Here is a 19,011-nt window from a genome sequence, read left to right on the forward strand (position 1 = left end):
TCCCAAGATGCCTGGCCTTCAATGCGAGTGTCAGCAGATGCTCCTTTATTTGAACACCATTGAATCAGTCTTATTTTCACAGTTTGGCTTGTAAGGATTCTCCAAGGAGCCACACTATAGCCTCAACCTTCACTGTTCAAACTGCAATTAACAGCGGCCGCATTCAAGCTTGGGCAATATCGTGGGTCGTAGTATTTAGCCTCTCTTTGGTCCGTAGATGTATCCGCTCTGCACCGGTCTCTTCTCCTTTCATTGCTCTGACACATAAACATCTATAAAGCTGGTCATTTTCATTCAAAGACATTTCTTTTCAACGCAGTGCAAGGTCTAGGTCTTTATTTTCAGCACCGAGCCAGCTACGCTGTCCGTCAAATTTTCGAAGCTAATGAATGAAGTCTTTCTCGCCATCGTTTCTTTTTGTCAGCACGTCCTTTATTCCATAGGTGTTTGTTCCCACTTCTCCTCTTTGTTCCACACTATTTGTTTGTGGATTCTTCTCAGAGATCTATTCATTTATTAGAATGTGCTGTTTTTTTCTTTCTTTACCTAGTCATTTTCATTTCTAGTCTCTTTTCATCACTCGACTGTGTGTCGGCTGACCGCATAATACATCAGCCTCACAGTTTAAAGACCGTGTTCTGTCCTTGGTTATTTGGATTCAGAGTGATACTTAGTTTGCTTCATCCATACGTAAATGTTTCTTTTATTTCATCATAAAGTTGCTCTGAGGCTTTATTTCAGTGCTGTGTTCAGGGGGATGCATGCAATCATTTTCTGAACTGCTTATCCACACAAGAATCGCAGGGGGTCCTGGAGCCTATCCTAGCTAACGATGGGCAGCAGGCGGAGGACACAGCCACAGCCAATCTTGCACACACTCACACCACGGAGCAATTTAGAGTGTTAAAGCAGTCTACCATGCATGTTTTTTTGGGGTGTGGGATCTAACTGGAGTACCCAGAAAAAACCCACACAAGCTCAGAAGAACCCTCCACCACAGAACTGTGAAGCCACTCGTCCAGCTCTATGTATTTTTGTCTCTCCCCATTGGTTCTGCACTCAAGAAGCATTTATGTGTTGTTTCATTTCCTCTTACTAAGTAATAGAACACATTTTGATTACAACACCTCCATTGTGCCACGTTTCAAAGGGTCTACCCCTATTTTGGGTATTTAGACCTGTCTCCCCTGCGCTCATGCTCTGTCATTTGCAACCCCTTTCACTGACTCTTATTGGTTGATTGTGATGCTCAGCCATGGTAGGTCGCGCCGCTGAGTGGCATGGACCACCATGGCCGTCTAAAAGGAAACACTGTGTGCAATTAGGAAAGCGTCACACGGATGGGCGCGGGGAAGCGTTACAGCAGGAATTATGGGCAATTCACCAGCATGGACGCGTGCTGAAGCATGCCACGCTGGCATAAGAGCAGACACCGGGCGCATTTCAATTAACCCTCACTGTGGCGTCGCAGCATGCCCTGCCTCAGCCGCTATTCAGACTAATCTGGATGGGTTTGTGCTTTTCCTCATTAGCAAATGTTGATCCTTCTTTGGCGATGTTATTGTTTTTCTTGGCTTTCGCCGGGAGGAAAGTACTGCCATGCTTAAATCCTTTTTTTTTGCTTTTGACATTTTATTTTTGAGAGACTAGGCTCTGGAGACTGGGAATTCACTATAATTTTTTTTTTGTTTGGGTGATGATTTTGAGTGTCCTGGAAAATTGTTACCATCTTTTGGATGGCATTGAAAGATTTTATGAGCCATTGGTATTAAGTGCACAGAGAAAAGAAATAGAGCAGGGTGTGCTCGTTTTGATTGAATAGTTATAATAATGTTGCTTGAATCTGTCAATAATTCCAAGATCTAGAATATTTGCAGTGCAGTGCTAAAAGCAAAGACTGTCAAATTCTTCTCGGTAAGACATCCTTGCAGACTTACTATTCTCAAGACTCCAGGTACTCCAATAAAAAGAAAAAAATACATTGCTGGAGGCTAAAGCACATTTTTGCAATGTTACATGGTGAAGAATCCTGCAGAGACCAACACAAGCCGGCTTCCTTCTCCATTGAAGATGTTCACTTCTGGTGTGAAACTTGCGTGGAAATTCCTAAAAACTTGTAATTTGTGCTGGCAAGTTCAACTTTTGCTGAACTCATGGTGTTTTTAACAGTTAGCATCGATCATTGACTGACTGTACCCAAGTATGGTGTGCCTTTCTTTTCATCAATTTGAATCAGGCCGAAAGAAGTATTCTCTCTACAGGGTGTTCGTTTAGAGCCTTCTTATTTTTAATGGCCCCATTTTCTCTTAAATGTTGCTCTGGGTGCACACAAAGTGGAGTGCAGCATTTTGCCTTCTTGCAGAAAAGGATACTGAGTTATCTACAGTAAAGTTGGACTATTTGAAATTCAGAAAACACTTAAATCAAACCTTGGGAAAATGCGACAACTTCTGGCCCTCAATGCCTGAATGGAAAATGTTTTTTGTGTTTTTTTTAAAGTGGTACTTTTATTTTAAGGTGCACAGGTGGCAAAATGTTTTGCCAAATTTAATAACATTTCAGATACAACTCATGTAGTATATAGTTATATGATATACTACTATGGTATTAAATTATACTTATTTTTCATTCTCTATCCAGTGTGGTTCGTCTATTGTCATTTTTCCTCTAAGCTGTTTAAATCATTGATGTATTTTTTTTCCAAAGCTCCACCCAATTTGTCTGTAGGATCTATTGTATACTACATGTGATATCAACATCAACCTAGATAAACTTGTCAACATGCCATCGTGTTGCCCCGAGCATCATTGTAAGCATCTGTTACGGCCCGGGGCAATGCTACCAGATTTGTGGCGACCTACTGTATCTGCGTGCTTCCCGGTCTTTGTTTACCTCAGGGTGGTTCTCTGTCAAGACCCTAAATAGGAGTTAGGACCATTTCCCCGGATAGTAGCACATTCCCGCATGCACGGATATCCCTGTTCCATCTGATGTTATCTGTGTGGATGTTATCAGGATGTGGAGATGCTGCTAGCACCATCCAGTAAGTAAGGATTGGATTGTAATTTGCAGACAGGCAAGGGATATGTGGAGCTCACTTGGGCAAAGCTAGTCCATCTGCGGCTTACTTAGGATGAGGCATTGACTTGAGCCTGATGCTGGCTGCCTCTGACTGTAGGTGCCTGCCCCTCAGGCCACAGTCGTCACACTACCTGTTCATGCGGTATGCTTTAATGAGGACAGGGTCCCTACCCATGATGGAGAGTCAATTACAAGCCGTTGTTAGGTGGGGGGTGGCGGTATTGCTATTTCACCTTTCATTACTCCACCATGCCACGGGCTATTCGCATCCCGTCACTTAGTGAACGGTAGTCATGCTGAGATTGCTGCAGTGGGCTCAACTCGTGTGGAACAGCCAAGTCCTTATGTTTTATCTTTCTCATGATTCTGAAACTGATTATTTATATTTTTAGACGTGAGGGGATATTTGGAAAGGGATGAATTGGAAGTTGGTGTTCATAGTATATCAAGTGATGGCATCTTAAACCATAAAGTGTAATGCTTTGATTCTTAGCTGAGTTGGTGACATTCCCCAAACCTGAACCCTACTGCTACCCTAATCACGAAAATACATGTATGCGAAACCTAACCTGTTCTTGATTTTACAATGCATCCAATATTCCTGAATCTTTTTCAACATGCATTTCAACAAAGCACAAAAAAACAAATTGTTTCTACTCCCGCTGCTCACCTAATTTCAGCCTTTTTTGCTAAATATTTTGAATGCAGATGTTGTTTCCTCCAAAATGTAAATTAAACATGAATATTTTTGGTTTAATGCTTATTCAGCATTTACTCAAGATTTCTTCCTTTCCCTCTTTCCAGATCCGATGGACCAAGACCGCCGGAAGCGTGTCGGACCGCTTTCAGGACTCTAGCGTCTTCAATGAGACGCTGCACATCGCCAAGATCCTGAGAACGCAGGGCGGCCGCTACTATTGCAAGGCGGAGAATGGCCTCGGCTCACCTGCTATCAAGTCTATTCGAGTGGACGTTTATTGTGAGTAAGAAAGCAAGAGCTTTATTTATTTATTATGTGCAAACATTTAGAAAGATCGACAACCTATATATCAAGGTTTGCATCCTCATTAGTCAGATATTTTCCTCAGGCAAACTTTGAAAAGTCAAAAATTGTCGTTTAAAGGAAATCACCTGTCTTAAAATGTCGTAAGATATTTGAGCGTGATCACAGAACCATCAAATGTTTTGAGGCAAACAGTCAGGGTAGTAAGAAATATGTCAAGAAGGAAAGACGCAATTAAACTACCAAAGATTTAAGATGAATCAAACATTAAACGACCCATTTTCAATTTCCAATGGATCTGGGATTTGCTGGCAGTTTTCCATGAGTGGAGTACAAAAAAAAAGTTTGACAGGGGTCTAAATGCATGCAAAGCCACTTTGATTAAGGGGTTTTAAAAGTCAACTTTTGTAAAATCTCTGGCTGCAGTCCATCTCTCTCTGGATTCAAATCGGCCACTTATCCACCACATCGCTTCATTCCCCCATTGTTCTCATTTTTCTCTTGGCTGCAGCCTTTTTTTAATACCCGCTTTCTTGGAGAGCTTGCTGACCTGATCCCTGACCAAAACTTTAATTCAACTCACTTTTCTTTTCTAATCTATCCTAAAACAAAGTGACACAATTCCTGACCTAATCCTAAAACTATGTTGCCTTTGGTATGATTTAGACAACATTTTCTCTGTGAAGTCACTTTAATCTCTCAGTCCTACTCACCTAATAAGCAAAACATAGGTATATAGACTAAATATTTACACCGTTTTTTTAGGATTCCTTGTTTAACGGATGTGGTAGAATTCCAAATCATATAACACTTTGGCCATCCCGTATTGACAAATCATTTTTAAACTTTTGAAAAGTCTTGTTTTTTGCTGTCTAAAGGGCATGTTTGCCAAATATGAGGAAATTCAGCACGATGTGGCAAAAGTCTCACTTAAAATCATGCCACAAAGAGCTTCAGATATCTTTCTTCATGCAAATGTGACATTTATAAGTTTTAAACACTTGGATAAAACGTAGAATTCCGATTTCATGACGCCTACAAATGTGGTCTGGTACTAGTGTGTACTTTATCAGCCTGAAATGTGTGGCGGACTCACACCAGTTCTTTGGAGCAATGTTGTCATTGTCCCCCTGGGGTGATGCTAATTGACGGGCCTCTGCAAGTGCATGCTATTAATATCTACTTTGCATGAATTTATTTTTTGTAATTGGAGCTATAACTGCTGATTTGTAGGTGGACCTCTCAACAACACGAAACCTGTACGCCTATGTCTGTGTTTTATGGCATTCATAGATTTGAAAAGGATTGTTTTGACTGCACACACAAGGGAGCGTCAGATTTACGACATACGTAACCCTAATGTGCATTACACGAGGTTAATCTAAAGTGACTTTAATATGTCACTTAGTTGCTGGAAGAAATTTGGGATGCTTGTGCATCACGAGTAAATAGTACTCGGACGTTTCGTCAAAAGACGTTTGGTCCCCGGACGTTTGGTAGAACGGACTGTTGAAACCAGCTCTCAAATTTATAATCATGAGAGAGAGAGAGAGTTTAATATCTAAATATCTAATATCAAAATATCAACAGTAAACTCTGTGTCATAATTTGACAGCGAGTGAACCTGGCGACCAATCGTCCGTTCTACCAAACGTCTGTTCTACCAAACGTCCGTTCGACCAAACGTCCGTTCGACCAAACGTCCGGTCGACCAAATGTCCGGGGACCAAACGTCCGGGGACCAAACGTCGTCCGACAAAAAGTCCGGTCACGCGAGTAAACCCGCAAAAATGTTTGGAGATGCAACGTTGAATAAGACAAAGTGCAAAAGAGCCATTTTACGATTGTCATAAATCACAAAAAGACGACAGAAAGAGCAGGAAGGTTTGCAAGTTTGTTTTGAACTGGCCAATTTTGCTTTAAATTACTTTATAGGTGAACTCTGTTGCCAAATTCTGCTAGATGCTTATTTACGGGAAGTTTCAAACAAGTCAAAGCGAAAGTGATCTTTTCAATGTCGCTGCTCTTCCCTGGAATCATGGCTTTTGGCTTCGGAATAATCGCTCTCAAATTTTATTCATGTATGCAGCTGTTATTAGATCAAAGCCAACTTCATAAAGGCGTGACTCAACATCAATAGAATCTAAGTACATTTCGACGGCGAGATAGATTGCAGATAAAGGAGCGATGACACGGGAAGCCATCATTTATGCTGATAACCAAAGCCGGCAGCCCACGGGATCCAATGATTGCTCTACCGCCAATTCCGCGCTAACACATTTAGTCCAACAAAACGCATTTTCTACCTGCTGACACCTCTGTTGTTTGCACTCCGTAGGGGACGGTCCCAAGCAAAGTTAATAAAACAAACCAGGCCCAACTTCTCAAACGGATCGATCCTCAGTTTAAGGTGTTCCGTTCCCCCCACACCTTCTCAACCTGGGGCTCGTTTCGCTATTTTCCTTTAATTTTGCCCGGCGTGCAGTTTGCCGCAGCGGCTAATGTTTTGCTGATTGAAGAGGGCTTAAGAGTGGTGCTGGGGGCAGCCAGCTCATTTCAGGCTCAGGGAACTCATTGACCACTATAGCTAACAGAGATTTGCTGCAAGCCCCTTAAGGGGATCTGGTTGAAAAGCAAAAATGTTTTGTTTTTTTGTAAGGACGGCAGTGATTTTGTAACTTAGTTTGTCACTGAGTTTATGTCTTTTGTTGTGCTTTTTTTTTGGCAAAAGGTGAACTGAAGATGGAGCCGTCATATTTAGCTCTATGCCGTGTAATTCCAACGTCTTAGTGGAAACAATGCAAAGGCAAATCGGTTTGTTAAGTCAAACAGAACTAATCCAAATGAGGAGTGAATCTGCTCGGGAGTTTTTGAAACTCATGGTCTGGGGTCAAATATGGATGGACGGTGCTGTCTTATTGGTGCAGAACTACTCGTCAGCGGGGATTTGTTTTTTCTATACAAGCGCCAATGTATTTCTTACTTTTCATTTGTTATCCACCAGTAAGCGCAGTCCTCATTTTATGGAGTTCTGTTCCTGCAGTGAGAGAATGTGCCATTTGCAGTAGTTAATTTCCTGGTACTCGGACGTTTGGTCGCCGGACGTTTGGTCGCGAGACGTTTGGTCGCCCGGATGTTTGGTCGCCCAGACGTTTGGTCGCCGGACGTTTGGTCGCCGGACGTTTGACAACATGAGAGAGAGTTTACTGTTGAAACCAGCTCTCAAAATTATATTCATGAGAGAGAGAGTTTAATATCTAAATATCTACTGTTGAAACCAGTTCTCAAAATTATATTCACCCGGGCGAACAAACGTCCGGCGACCAAACGTCTGGGCAACCAAACGTCCGGTCACGAATTTCCTAATGTCGAAATGTAGATCAGTAGAGTCAAAAATGATCATTGAATCGTAATTGTAGTTGAATGATTATAAACGTTCTTTGAGAGTAATGAATTTCATTCACTATACAAACACTACTCATCTTGTCCTATCGTTAATTTATTTTGTTTCTCGCTGCAAAAAGAATGTCAAAACACTAACAAAAGTGTTCATGGATAAATTCCGTTTGCTATACTTTTTACCAGGTCAGTTTCATCAAATTTTCTTGTTAGTCTTGTGTATTCCTGGATGCAAGGAAACTAAAACTGAGACTTTCCATCGAGTCCAAGACACCAGTTGTGGCTCAACACACTGGGCCACATAAACCAAGTGTGTGTTCAGATGGTGCGTGTGTTTGCTCTCCATCAGTAGAGTTCACGAAGGAGCTCGCTTAGGGTGTTTATTCAGGCATGGCTTTATCCACTTCCAATGCTACAATGTTCGCTTAAGCTGATCCAGTGTCAATACGTGGACCAGATGTGGGGTGCTATATTCAACAGTTTTCCAAGTTCAGGTCCCAAAACTGATTTCACTCAATAATGTGCATTTGGGTCTTTGGGTTGTCTGTCATTTGAAGACCCACAAAGCAGAGTCAAGGATTTATTCATTTGTCCTTTTTGGGTTTTAGTCAGATACTTATATTGTTTGCCTATTGAAACCAATTGCCGAGTTCCTTGGAAGACAAATGTCCTTGCTACCGAATTGAAATGTCGTGTAATAGACAGATGGTGACAAATTAAGAAGAATTAGTGTTGGCCATTATGTCAAGTTTTACTCACTAAAATGGAAAATGGAATATTTTTCAAGAGCGACACACACAAAGCTTTGTCAACTCATTAAGTGAGTAATAAGTTTTATGTTTTGAGTGTGCTGCTTGAAAGCAATTTTCTGGGGTTTCTTCAAGGACAAGCGTGTCTTAGGGATTTTTTTTCTCCCAGATTGCTGCTAAATTGGAATCTCTCGTACTTGACTGATGTACCAGGCTAATGTGATATAATTTAGTTTTTGTCTATGCCTATGGGCAATAATGGCATTCGTTTTATGATTTATCATTAAAAAAACTAATTAGAATGACACGCAAGCCGAATCGACGTTGCGTTTATTTAATTTCATATTTTTTACTGGATTTCTGGAATTGTTCATGACCTGTTTACGTTTTACAGAATTAAGACCAATTAATAAACTTTTGAACTCACAAAAATCTCATAAAAATCTAGAGCCAGTTTATATAGCATCATCAATTAGATGTTGCAGTCTTTTATATACAGTTTACTCTGTCTGTAATTGTTCATTTTTTGTTTCCATTTTACCAGATAAAAGCAATTAGTCAACTTTGGCCTGCATTTGCACCCACAAAAAGTCTCAAGTTGACTTTGAATTTATTTTCCTCAGCAGCCAGTTTACATTCCCAAGATGAACTTTAGTAGGGGAGGTTTCTAAGTAGCCCTAAAAAAATAAAAGCTCTAAAAATCCAGATTTTTTTATGTTTCCTACTACACTTGTCCTACTTTTAAAATATATTTGGAACGATCAAAATCCTTGACGGCAGTGCTAAAGCTCCTCTCGTTATATATGTGCGATTCATCTCTTAAGTGCTTTTGGATGTAAATGAGGTGGCGTGATAAATGCACCGGCGCCAAGGAGTGATCCGAGCCTCGTAGGGATAGCATTGCACAATGGATCAGCGCATTAGACGTGCGTTATGGAAATGTTTGCTTAATGGAGGTAATGGCGGTTCATGACTGGCCATTACTCTCTGAAGGACTTATCAGAAGATTGTCTCAGCCTCACCTCCTCTTTTATAATTGTCTCTGTGTCCGATATTCAAATGAGATTTGCTCCAGCATTTAGAATGTTTTTTTATTGGATTTTTTTGCCCTCTGTTTGCTATTTGTTCTATTAGCATTTTGGTTTGGCTTGGAATGACTAGAAAATCCTTGCTGACTTTCAGGTCTTTTCCATCCTTTTGTTTCGAAAGGAATGAGAAGTTGAGTATTCTGCCAGTCTATTTGTAGATTGTCACAAGCGCATATCATTTTAATGACAGAGTTTGTACTGTATGTTTTTTTTTTATTGGGTTTTGATAGGAATATAACATATTTTAAGATTTGGGGGGTTAAATGTAATATTGCCTGGTACTAATTTATTTATAGACTTAGATAATTGTTGCAAAGGAATCCTTTCTTTCAATTGTTCACCATTTTTTGTCGTGACCGGACGTTTGGTCGCTGGATGTTTGGTCGCCGGACGTTTGGTCGCTGGACGTTTGGTCACCCGGGTGAATATAATTTTGAGAGCTGGTTTCAACAGTAGATATTTAGATATTAAACTCTCTCTCTCTCATGAATATAATTTTGAGAGCTGGTTTCAACAGTAAACTCTGTCATGTTGTCAAACGTCCAGCGACCAAACGTCCGGCGACCAAACGTCCGGGCGACCAAACGTCCGAGTACCATTTTTTGTTTGGTACCTTTTCCAAAAGTTGCTTTTTCTACCTTGTAATGACCTAAACAATGCTTTACATTTAAACCTGTTGGTGCTAATACCTTTACTAGATAGCCAGCATTTTCATTAGAAATGCAAGAAAATTTGAACATTCCCTTTCATGGTGTCTTATGTGTATATTTGGATTTGTTTAGTTGCATTATGTCACATGCAGTTTGTGTTGTTTTTGTGTTGTTTGCTTTTCTGTGGAGATGCATTAGAGAAGAGATGGGCAGAGACAGATACAAAGTGAATGGATGAACAAGAGATTTGTTATCCCCAACACACATGCGCACAAACACACACAGACAAACACACACATTATCTCATACATGTATGCTTTACAGATGAAGGCCTAATTATTCCCTTATCTCCATCCTTTGCTTGTCACAAACACGTAATTATGACTGTACTAAATATATATTTTTTGTTCCATGGGAGTGAACAACAAGCAGAATACCGTGTAGGCCGCATTCCCCCCAATGTCCAGCCCCTCCCCGATGCAACCCTACTTGATATATAATTACGAGCTAGTCATGCACTCTATACTGCATCGTAACTCCGTTTCTTAGCGGAGCAGTAATACACATTCATGCAGTTACGAGCCATAAAGCCTGGACCAATTAAAAGAGCATTAAAAGCCCGCCGCCTTTTGTTGGTCAACATAATCTACTTGATTGTGCACCCTAATGGAATAAAAGCACGTTTACCGGCCGATAGCGAAGCAGACTGCTGATGAGCGCGCTGGGGTTCCAAGTAGAAGAAGTACTGCTTTATTTTTGCACAATACAATACTTGATTTCTTCAAACAGCTGGAAGCGGGAGAGAGTTTACTCAGTTGAACCAATATACATTTTTTTTTTAAAGGGGAAGAGTGCTATTTTTGACTGATATTATCTATATACTCTTATTCGAGTATTCTTATCTAGAGTATGTCGAGGTCTATTTTAAGTTTGCTAAAAGTCTTTGTGTTTTTTAGTTGGCCAAGATGCAAACTGTACAGCTGTTTAAAGTTTGCATGAAACCAAAGCAGTATCTATTTATAGTTGTAAGTGCATTTTGTCAAATTATGTGTTTCTGTGAAACATCTATGTAGATTTGAAGTTGTCTTTTTTGTTGGTTGGTTATTTGATCAAGTTTTTGGTTCACTGTTTAACATTAGAGCTGTTCTACACAGCTATGAGACCATCTTTTTTTCTTTTTTTACCATAGTTTGTAGTCTATTCGATATGGACTGTTCACCACAGATATTGACAGCACAACGGAAACGACTACATTAGCAAAGGCCGTCACCGATACTAAGAGCCGGAACGTGAAAGCAAACGCATATCCGTCAGGGCGCTTGCATCTTAAATCCCTCGACAGCGATACTCTATCTGGTAGAGGCGGCCATATTTTGCGATCTGACGAGCCAGCTCCGCCCACCGCCCCTCGTCCCCCTCTGAGAGCCACATTGCCGGATATCTCTGTGGCACAGGTGGCGGCGTCATCATCAGAGCAGGGCCCATCTCTCACGCCGACGGTTACAAAACACATCCATCCGCAAATAGACGCGGTGAGCAGGAGGAGCGGGCTCTTGGGTAGATAGAGGTCAGCGTTGGCGAGATGGAAAATTACCTGCTTGGATTCATGCCTTCCATCAGTGCGCCAATGCAAGTTATAGATCACTAATAGTGCTTATTAGCCTCTTGACCAGCATGGTTCTAATGCATCACAGTGTGTCTGGATCACGTTTAAAATTGCAGACATATGATTTGATTTCTATACATTATGCACCAGTCGCTCCCAAGTCGTATGTCACGTTTAGCCCGCCTTTGCCGTGCGTGAGCTTGTGTCATTTCGTCTAGACTAGTGGCGCGTTTATTAAAAAGCTGACGAGTGGACCATTGAACGGAGTGCGCTTGTGCGTTGGTATTCCATTTACGGCATCTTGAAAGTGTTTTAGTTGTGCGAGAGGCTCAAGGGTGAAACTGAAAATGGGAATTGAAAATTATTTTCAGCAGACGGCGTAAGAAAATGAAATCAGTTGGGTTTAGGTATTTTAATTTCGGGGAAAATATGTCATGTTGCTTCAGATGTAGTTGTTGTAGTTGGAGTCTCCTTTAATAATGTTTTATTTGTTACGATCGCGCCGCGACGTCGTGGCGCGATCGGAGGGATTTGGACCCAGTAGCGGGGAAGCAGGAGGAGGCGAGACGAACTGAGCTCATGACAGTAACTTTAATGACTCAAAAGCTTTACAAAATAACAAGGACTTGTACATCCCAAAACAAAACAAAACCGGAGCAGGGAGAATTGTACCTTTGCGGCGATGTATGCAGTGTCACGTAGGACGATCCGACAATAACTAACCACTTCCGTGGTGCTTAAATAAACACATCAGGAAGTAATCAAGGATCACTTGCAGCTGCTCTAACCTAACGGCAAGCCAGGAGGGACAAACGAGCCGCTCCTGACATTATTGTTCTTGGCGTGGTTGTCAGCTTAGAGTAGGGTTTTGTACTAGTATTTCAGTTGGTTAAAGTATTACCGTGACATCACCTATGGCATCTTCTGTGTCTGAGACTTAAAGTATGTTCAGATTAGTAAAATACCACTCCTTCTCCATCTGACTCATCATGGTTTTACAAAGTTATCGTGCTGTTTAAGGAAAAGTTCAAAATGATTATCGCTTTATCATGATACCATTCTCCACAAAATGCCCTTGATTGACAGAGCTCCATTGTGTTCCCCTTTCGGATACAAAGAATGACATCAAAGCCAGGGATGAAGCAGGAAATGTTGCGTGAGACGAACACCCGAGAGGCTCTAAAGGGAGAGGAAGAAGAGGGTCTGCTTTTGGCGTGGAGCTTATGTGCTGGTGTACGCGTTACATGAAAGGGAGTTTTGATGTGATAATGAACCACCTTTCTTGATTCCTTCATCCTGACTTGTCTGCCTATTTGTCCAACAAATGTTTTCATAGGCTCATAAAGCAGGAAAAAAGTGATATTCTCGAAATGAAAAGCTCCTTTTTTTCATCGCTACGTGAGCACCATTAAAAGCGACATGGACACGTTCCCTTATCCTCCAGGATTTTTAAACAATCCAGGCATGACTTTAAGTTCTAATTGCACTAATGCAGAGTTATCCTCGCATAGGGGTGGAATTTGTTTGAAACTCATCAACTTTTTAATCTGCCACAAACATTTCCATATTTCAATATTTATCCCTGGCGGTTTAAGCATCTACTTCATCTTTAACCCTGCATACTTTGCTCCCGGCCAACTAAGAGACAAACACATTAGAAGAGAAAAAAAAGGGCACGAGCCTTCAAAAGAGAGTTATGTTATGCAACGATTCTCCAGTGGTAGGTCAAGACCCAAAATTGGGTTGTTGACCCATTCTGGGTGGGTAAAACTTAAAAGCCATGCTTTTGCTCAGATTAGTCAAGTTTATAGAGTAATAGGCTTTAATCACGAGAGTCTCAAAGGGCTCCACAGCTCGTAAAAATCAACAACATCCCTTGGTCAAGTGGAAAAACACTCAATTGCACACTTTTATGCCTACCCCATCGAAAGTGGGTGGAGCATGGCGTCATCGTTTTAATGCTCATTTTGAGGATTTGCTGTGAAAGGCTGTGAGATTATTAATTTTTATTCATGCAATTATCATACACCACAGTTATCTAATGTCTTTTGAGCATGTAATTATGTTTTATTAGACACGCCTTTTAATTTGTTCATTAGTTAATCATGGGTTTGGCTAGGATTAGGTCTACATATAGAGTATTTGGTGTGTTAAATAGCCACTCAGGATTGAAATGCAGATAACAGGCGCATCGAACCAAAGTTAGTTTATTTGTCAGGAACAATTGTTCCTCAATGAAATGTCTGGAGTGCTTTTATTTTCTGTTAATGTATCAGGAATGGCCATATGACATGCGATTTCCATCGGCATTGTGTAACTGGAAGCAGAGCTGTCACTCTGTACGTCTGTATTACAAATAGCCTGAAGGAAACAGATGAGCAAAAAGGCAGGCTAAGTTCTTGCTAATGAATCGGTGTATTTACTTTAAGAGCTCCCGAGAAAGCCCGGCGCAATTGTCCCCCACTTCTCTTCTCAACTCCCGCTTTTCCCCACATCTGCCAACCCCCAACCCCGCCCCTCAAAGGTAATTGCTCTTACCTGAGATTCCGTAATGGATCCTGGATGAAGTATTGACCACGGCTAGATTTTGATTAAGGGGCTGTGGGGGCAGAACATGCCTTTAATGAAACGCAGGAATCAGCATTCTTTGGCGTAGGCATATGTTCATCCTCTCCCTTGTGTTGCCTCCCTACTCGACAAAGAAAAATGGACTTGAAAGGAGGAACCAGATAGCCCCGTAGATGGGTTTCTTTCAAAAGGTGCCGATTAGCATGCTAAAAGACTCAACGCCACCGCCTGGTAAGGTTATTACCTTCTCAATGCATTCAATCAAACCAAGAGTGCCTCTCAAGCTGGCCATTCAGTCGGAAACGAGCAAAATCATCGGAGGAATCAAATCTAACCTGTTCACATGGGGAAGTTTAGAGAAAATCTAAACAAAGTCACCGGTTCATAAAGTGAGTTTGTGTCCATTTCTGTTTGCAGACCTTGATAACCCTGTGGTGACGGTGCACCAGAGCATCGGGGAGGCTAAGGAGCAGTTTTACTACGAGCGAACGGTGTTCCTGCGATGCGTGGCTAACTCGAACCCGCCGGTGCGCTACAGTTGGCACCGTGGCCGGGAAGTGCTGACCCAGGGCTCCGACAAGGGCGTGGAGATTTACGAACCGTTTTTCACGCAGGTAAGAGAGATGAAGGGGAAGCAAAAAATACAGTCCTCCAATACTTTTAGGTTTCGGCTGACTTGGAGTTGTCACAGATTGACAGTTTTCGATTTAAACATGGAAGATGCCAACAGAGGAAATAATCCAGTTAAATGAAAAAATACGGAAAACCTGAAATCCAAAAATGCGTACAAAAACAAAACTGAAGTGCGACTAAATTATAGTCATTATTAAATGGATTTCTAGACAAAAATCATCTTTAGTGACCAAATGCAACCGAAAAAAATCCAAAATCAAAGGACTCATATTTCAAGACATCTTGTACTATTACCACTAAAAATGTTTTTAAAAAGAGCAACAAAAGTGGTGATTTCCCGGTAATGAAAAGAGATCTATTTTCCTCTGAGCTTTCGCAAAGCAGGCGAGCAGAAGCCGTCTTTTGACTTTTGTTTTTAATCCGCCCTCGCCCCCTCAAACTCAAAGTATCGAAGTCAGCTGGATCAAAGATTCACATCCTCATCACAGGCTTCCGACCAGGGGGGATAATGGTTGACAAGCCCGACACGCCGCTTCAGTAGAGGGGAACCCCTGCAGAGCCCATCAGTGTTGCTGGAAAATAGCGGCAGGGCCCATTATTGACTCGAGAATCATCACGGCGTCCATATGGCGCGGCGTGACACATTCATTTGCCGCAGCGTAGCCGTAATACCGTTCCTCGTCTTCCCTCGCGCTGCCGGGTGTAAATGTTCATCCCTTTGACCTTTTTTTTGTCTGCACCCGTGTTCTGGCACAAATTTGCATACCGCTGTCGTGGTTGTCGTCTGAGCTGCAGGGGGAAACGAAGATCTTGAAGTTGAAGAACCTGCGACCGCAAGACTACGCCAACTACAGCTGCGTGGCCTCCGTCAGGAACGTGTGCGGCATTCCTGACCAAAGCGTCATCTTCCGACTCACCAACAAGACAGGTACGAGCCACAGAAATGGAATCAGCACCATGGACAGAGGTCACATTTTTTCGAACTGGACAGATGACCTCTGTCCATGGTGCTGACTGACGAGTAAAACAATGATTTAGGGAAGCAATAATTCGGTCTATTTCCTATGTAATGCTTATTATAGTTTATAGCCATAGGTTAATTCCCTTTGTGAAATTAATTGCCCACCCCTGCCTTAATATTAAACCTCTTTTTAAAGTACATTCTTAGACCACAACATTTTGAGAGCGAGCGAATCCAGCGATGAATTGTCCATCGACAAAATGCCCGTTCAGCAAAACGTCCGTTCGACGAACTGTCCGTTGACCAAACGTCCGTTGGACGAAACGTCCGGGGAGGAAGTGACCGTCGACCAAGTGTCCGTTCGACGAAACGTCCGGGTACCGGATGTAAAAATAGAAATAATCTGCAATACATAACTCTCCAGACTCTCGCTCTAAGTCTACAGGGTACATTTAGATGTGTAATCAAAACATTTCATATTAAGAATACAAAATAACATGTTTCATAAGAAAGGGAATCTTCTAACACATGAATATGGTTTTATGCAATTTTAATGAGCAGAAAAAGATATATATACTGTCTATATAAATATTAAAACAATCTATTATTGCAAAAAAAGTCATGAAAATATGTCTTTGAACATAGCAGACGTTGGTTCATTGAAGTAATACATCAACAAAGTAAAAGTCCCACCACAGGAAAAATAAATCCAATTTATTAATAAAGAAAATCTTCTTTAGTGCATTTTCAAAAGCATTATAGCTTTTTTAATTTTTTTTCTTTGATAAACCTCTATCCACACTGAATCAAAATGGATTCGAAGTAAATGACTAAAAAGAAAAACATGTTTGGTTACTGTGTCACTAAACAGATATCATCGTCTACATTCATGTTCAAGTGTCTTAGCATATGTCACCAACCTTCATAATCTCCCCCTTTGACAGCTTCACCGTCCATCAAGCTGCTGGTGGAGGACCCCATCGTGGTGAACCCCGGCCAGACGGTCTCACTGGTCTGCATCACCACCGGCGGGGAGCCTCCACCAATCCTCACGTGGCTCACCGCCAATGACAGCCTGCCACAGAGGAGCATGGTGAAGGGCGGCACGCTCACGCTGCCTGCCATCAGCTCGGACGAGGCGGGGGTCTATAGTTGTGTGGCCAGCAACAATGTGGGCAATCCAGCCAAGAAGTCCACCACTATCATCGTGCGAGGTGAGTGGAAACCACAAAAAGAAAATTCAACATTTTTTTTTACCCGAGCATGTGTCTTATCATGGTACTCGGTCTTTTGGTCGCCCGGAAGGTAAGTGATAATTACCATTTAAATCGTTGCTCAAATTCCCTAAATACAAACTGTGAATTATTATTTAGTCATACTGAATGCCCTAATAATTATTAGGCTAAAGAAAAGCTCCCTACTTTTATTTTTTTTTGTTGGAGAACTTGTTAAGACCCTGACTGACTGACGTAGCTTCTTAAAGGGACAACGCATGTACATACAAACTCTTATACACTCACACGTCGGCTCAGTGAAACTGCTCATGGCCATTGTTGGCTTTTATTGATGCGTAGACCGTGTTGTTTTACCTTGTTTTGTCGCCGGTCTTTTGGTCACCGGTCTTTTGGTCACCCGTTGTTTGAGTCCGGGCGACCAAAAGACCGGCGACCCAAAGACCGGTGACCAAAAGACGGCAACCAAAAGACCGGCGACCAATCGACCGCACAAGCTTATCATGATTCCAATTTCATGCCTTCTGGTGTTACTTGGCCTGATATGGATAACCTTTAAAAAAAGATTCAATTTGTCAGATGGCTACGTAAAAAGAAAGAAATTCTGTATTACTCTTTTATATCGGTCGCTATTAACACGACTGATGACTTAAAAGAGTCCCCAAGGTCCATCAAGCTGTGCATTAATCATTGAAATCCGCTAGAAAAACAACAACAACACTGTGGAAAGCCACTTTGCATTCGCGCTCTCCCCCAAATCCGAGTTGAGCAGATTGGCTGACTTTCATGTTCCTGAACTTGCGCTTTTCCCTGCCGAGAACGCCGCTTTCATCTGCGAGATTACTTCATGGGGTCGCCTCGGTGCTAAAGCAAGCCCGCGCGCGGAAGGCGTTTTATTTATGCAGCCGTAAAGTCTCTGGCAGCAGAATCAAATCATCCACCAATCACGTCTGATAGCGCAGCCCCCCCCCCCAACGCACCCCCCCTCTGACAGATAACCCCTTCACTGTATTGTGCCGCACGCCATATCACTGACGATTTTCGAGGCCGCCGGCTCATTCGTATTAGACAGAAGATGTCGGACGTCATCGCAGGCAATCTCGGCCGTAAATATTCAATTGTTATTGTTGGGCTGCAGCATGCTGTTGAACTCATACTGTATTTCCATTTTTCCTCTTGGATTCTTTATCAAATAAGGGATTAGGAATGGTGATGCGTGGCGACAGGAATGTCCTTTTCCACATCATTTGGAATATTTTTTTTATCGCCATTCATCCACTTGAATGGGAAAAAAGTCCCTACAATAATAGGCTTCATGTTAATGACACTGTAGTGCACAACTTGTAATTTCGGTTGAACAAATGTGTTTGTAATGTTTGCGTATGTGTGTGAGAGGCTTTATCGAGGAACAAGAATAGCAATTTCCTAGTGCATCTTAATGGCTATTTAACCTTTTCCACTAGTGCACAATTTCTACTCTATTTGGTATGCGGCGGCGTTGCGCTTTCCGGGGCGAAACGGCGTCTTGGTTTCATAATGTAAACAGTTAACTTGCAAATACGACACATGCGTGGGGACAAATGGCAATACACATACACACACAGTGATATCTGGCAAATGGGGAAATTGCCTTGAAACGAAACAGGAGCTCCAAATTACATTCTGACAGGAACAAAGCTTCAATGATAACTCGCCAGACCTCAGTAATACAAGTATCAAAGAATTAACTCCATTTTGTTTTTCCATTAAGTTGGGATTCCTGCATTCGAAGCAGTTAGACTACACGACTTGCTACTCAAAATAAAGTGGTGTTTCCTAGTGGAATTTGACACCGTAATAAAAAGACAAGAACATTTCGTGTCAATATAAAAAAAACGTTTTTTTCCATCTTTCTATGAAACACATTCAGGTTTTGTGATACTCTTTTACACATGTGTTGGAGAGTGATTTGCGCGTCAGCCTCACAGTCATGGGGTCGAGGGTTTGATCCCAGGTGGGTCCTCACTGTGTGGAGTTTGCATATTCTTCCCTGGGCTGGTGT

General features: G+C 41.8%; 1 protein-coding gene across 1 annotated transcript in view; it reads left to right on the forward strand.

The window, feature by feature from the left end:
• LOC144064357 (MAM domain-containing glycosylphosphatidylinositol anchor protein 2) overlaps positions 1-19,011 on the forward strand; it is a 108,262-nt gene that overhangs the window by 33,425 nt on the left and 55,826 nt on the right. Inside the window, exons 3-6 of the mRNA XM_077586833.1 lie at positions 3,886-4,060; positions 14,562-14,758; positions 15,573-15,705; positions 16,683-16,952. Coding sequence (XP_077442959.1) covers positions 3,886-4,060; positions 14,562-14,758; positions 15,573-15,705; positions 16,683-16,952 — 775 coding nt within the window. The remainder of the gene's footprint in view (positions 1-3,885; positions 4,061-14,561; positions 14,759-15,572; positions 15,706-16,682; positions 16,953-19,011) is intronic.

The sequence above is a fragment of the Stigmatopora argus genome, chromosome 19 (genome assembly GCF_051989625.1).
Source record: "Stigmatopora argus isolate UIUO_Sarg chromosome 19, RoL_Sarg_1.0, whole genome shotgun sequence".
NCBI classification, from domain to species: Eukaryota; Metazoa; Chordata; class Actinopteri; order Syngnathiformes; family Syngnathidae; genus Stigmatopora; species Stigmatopora argus.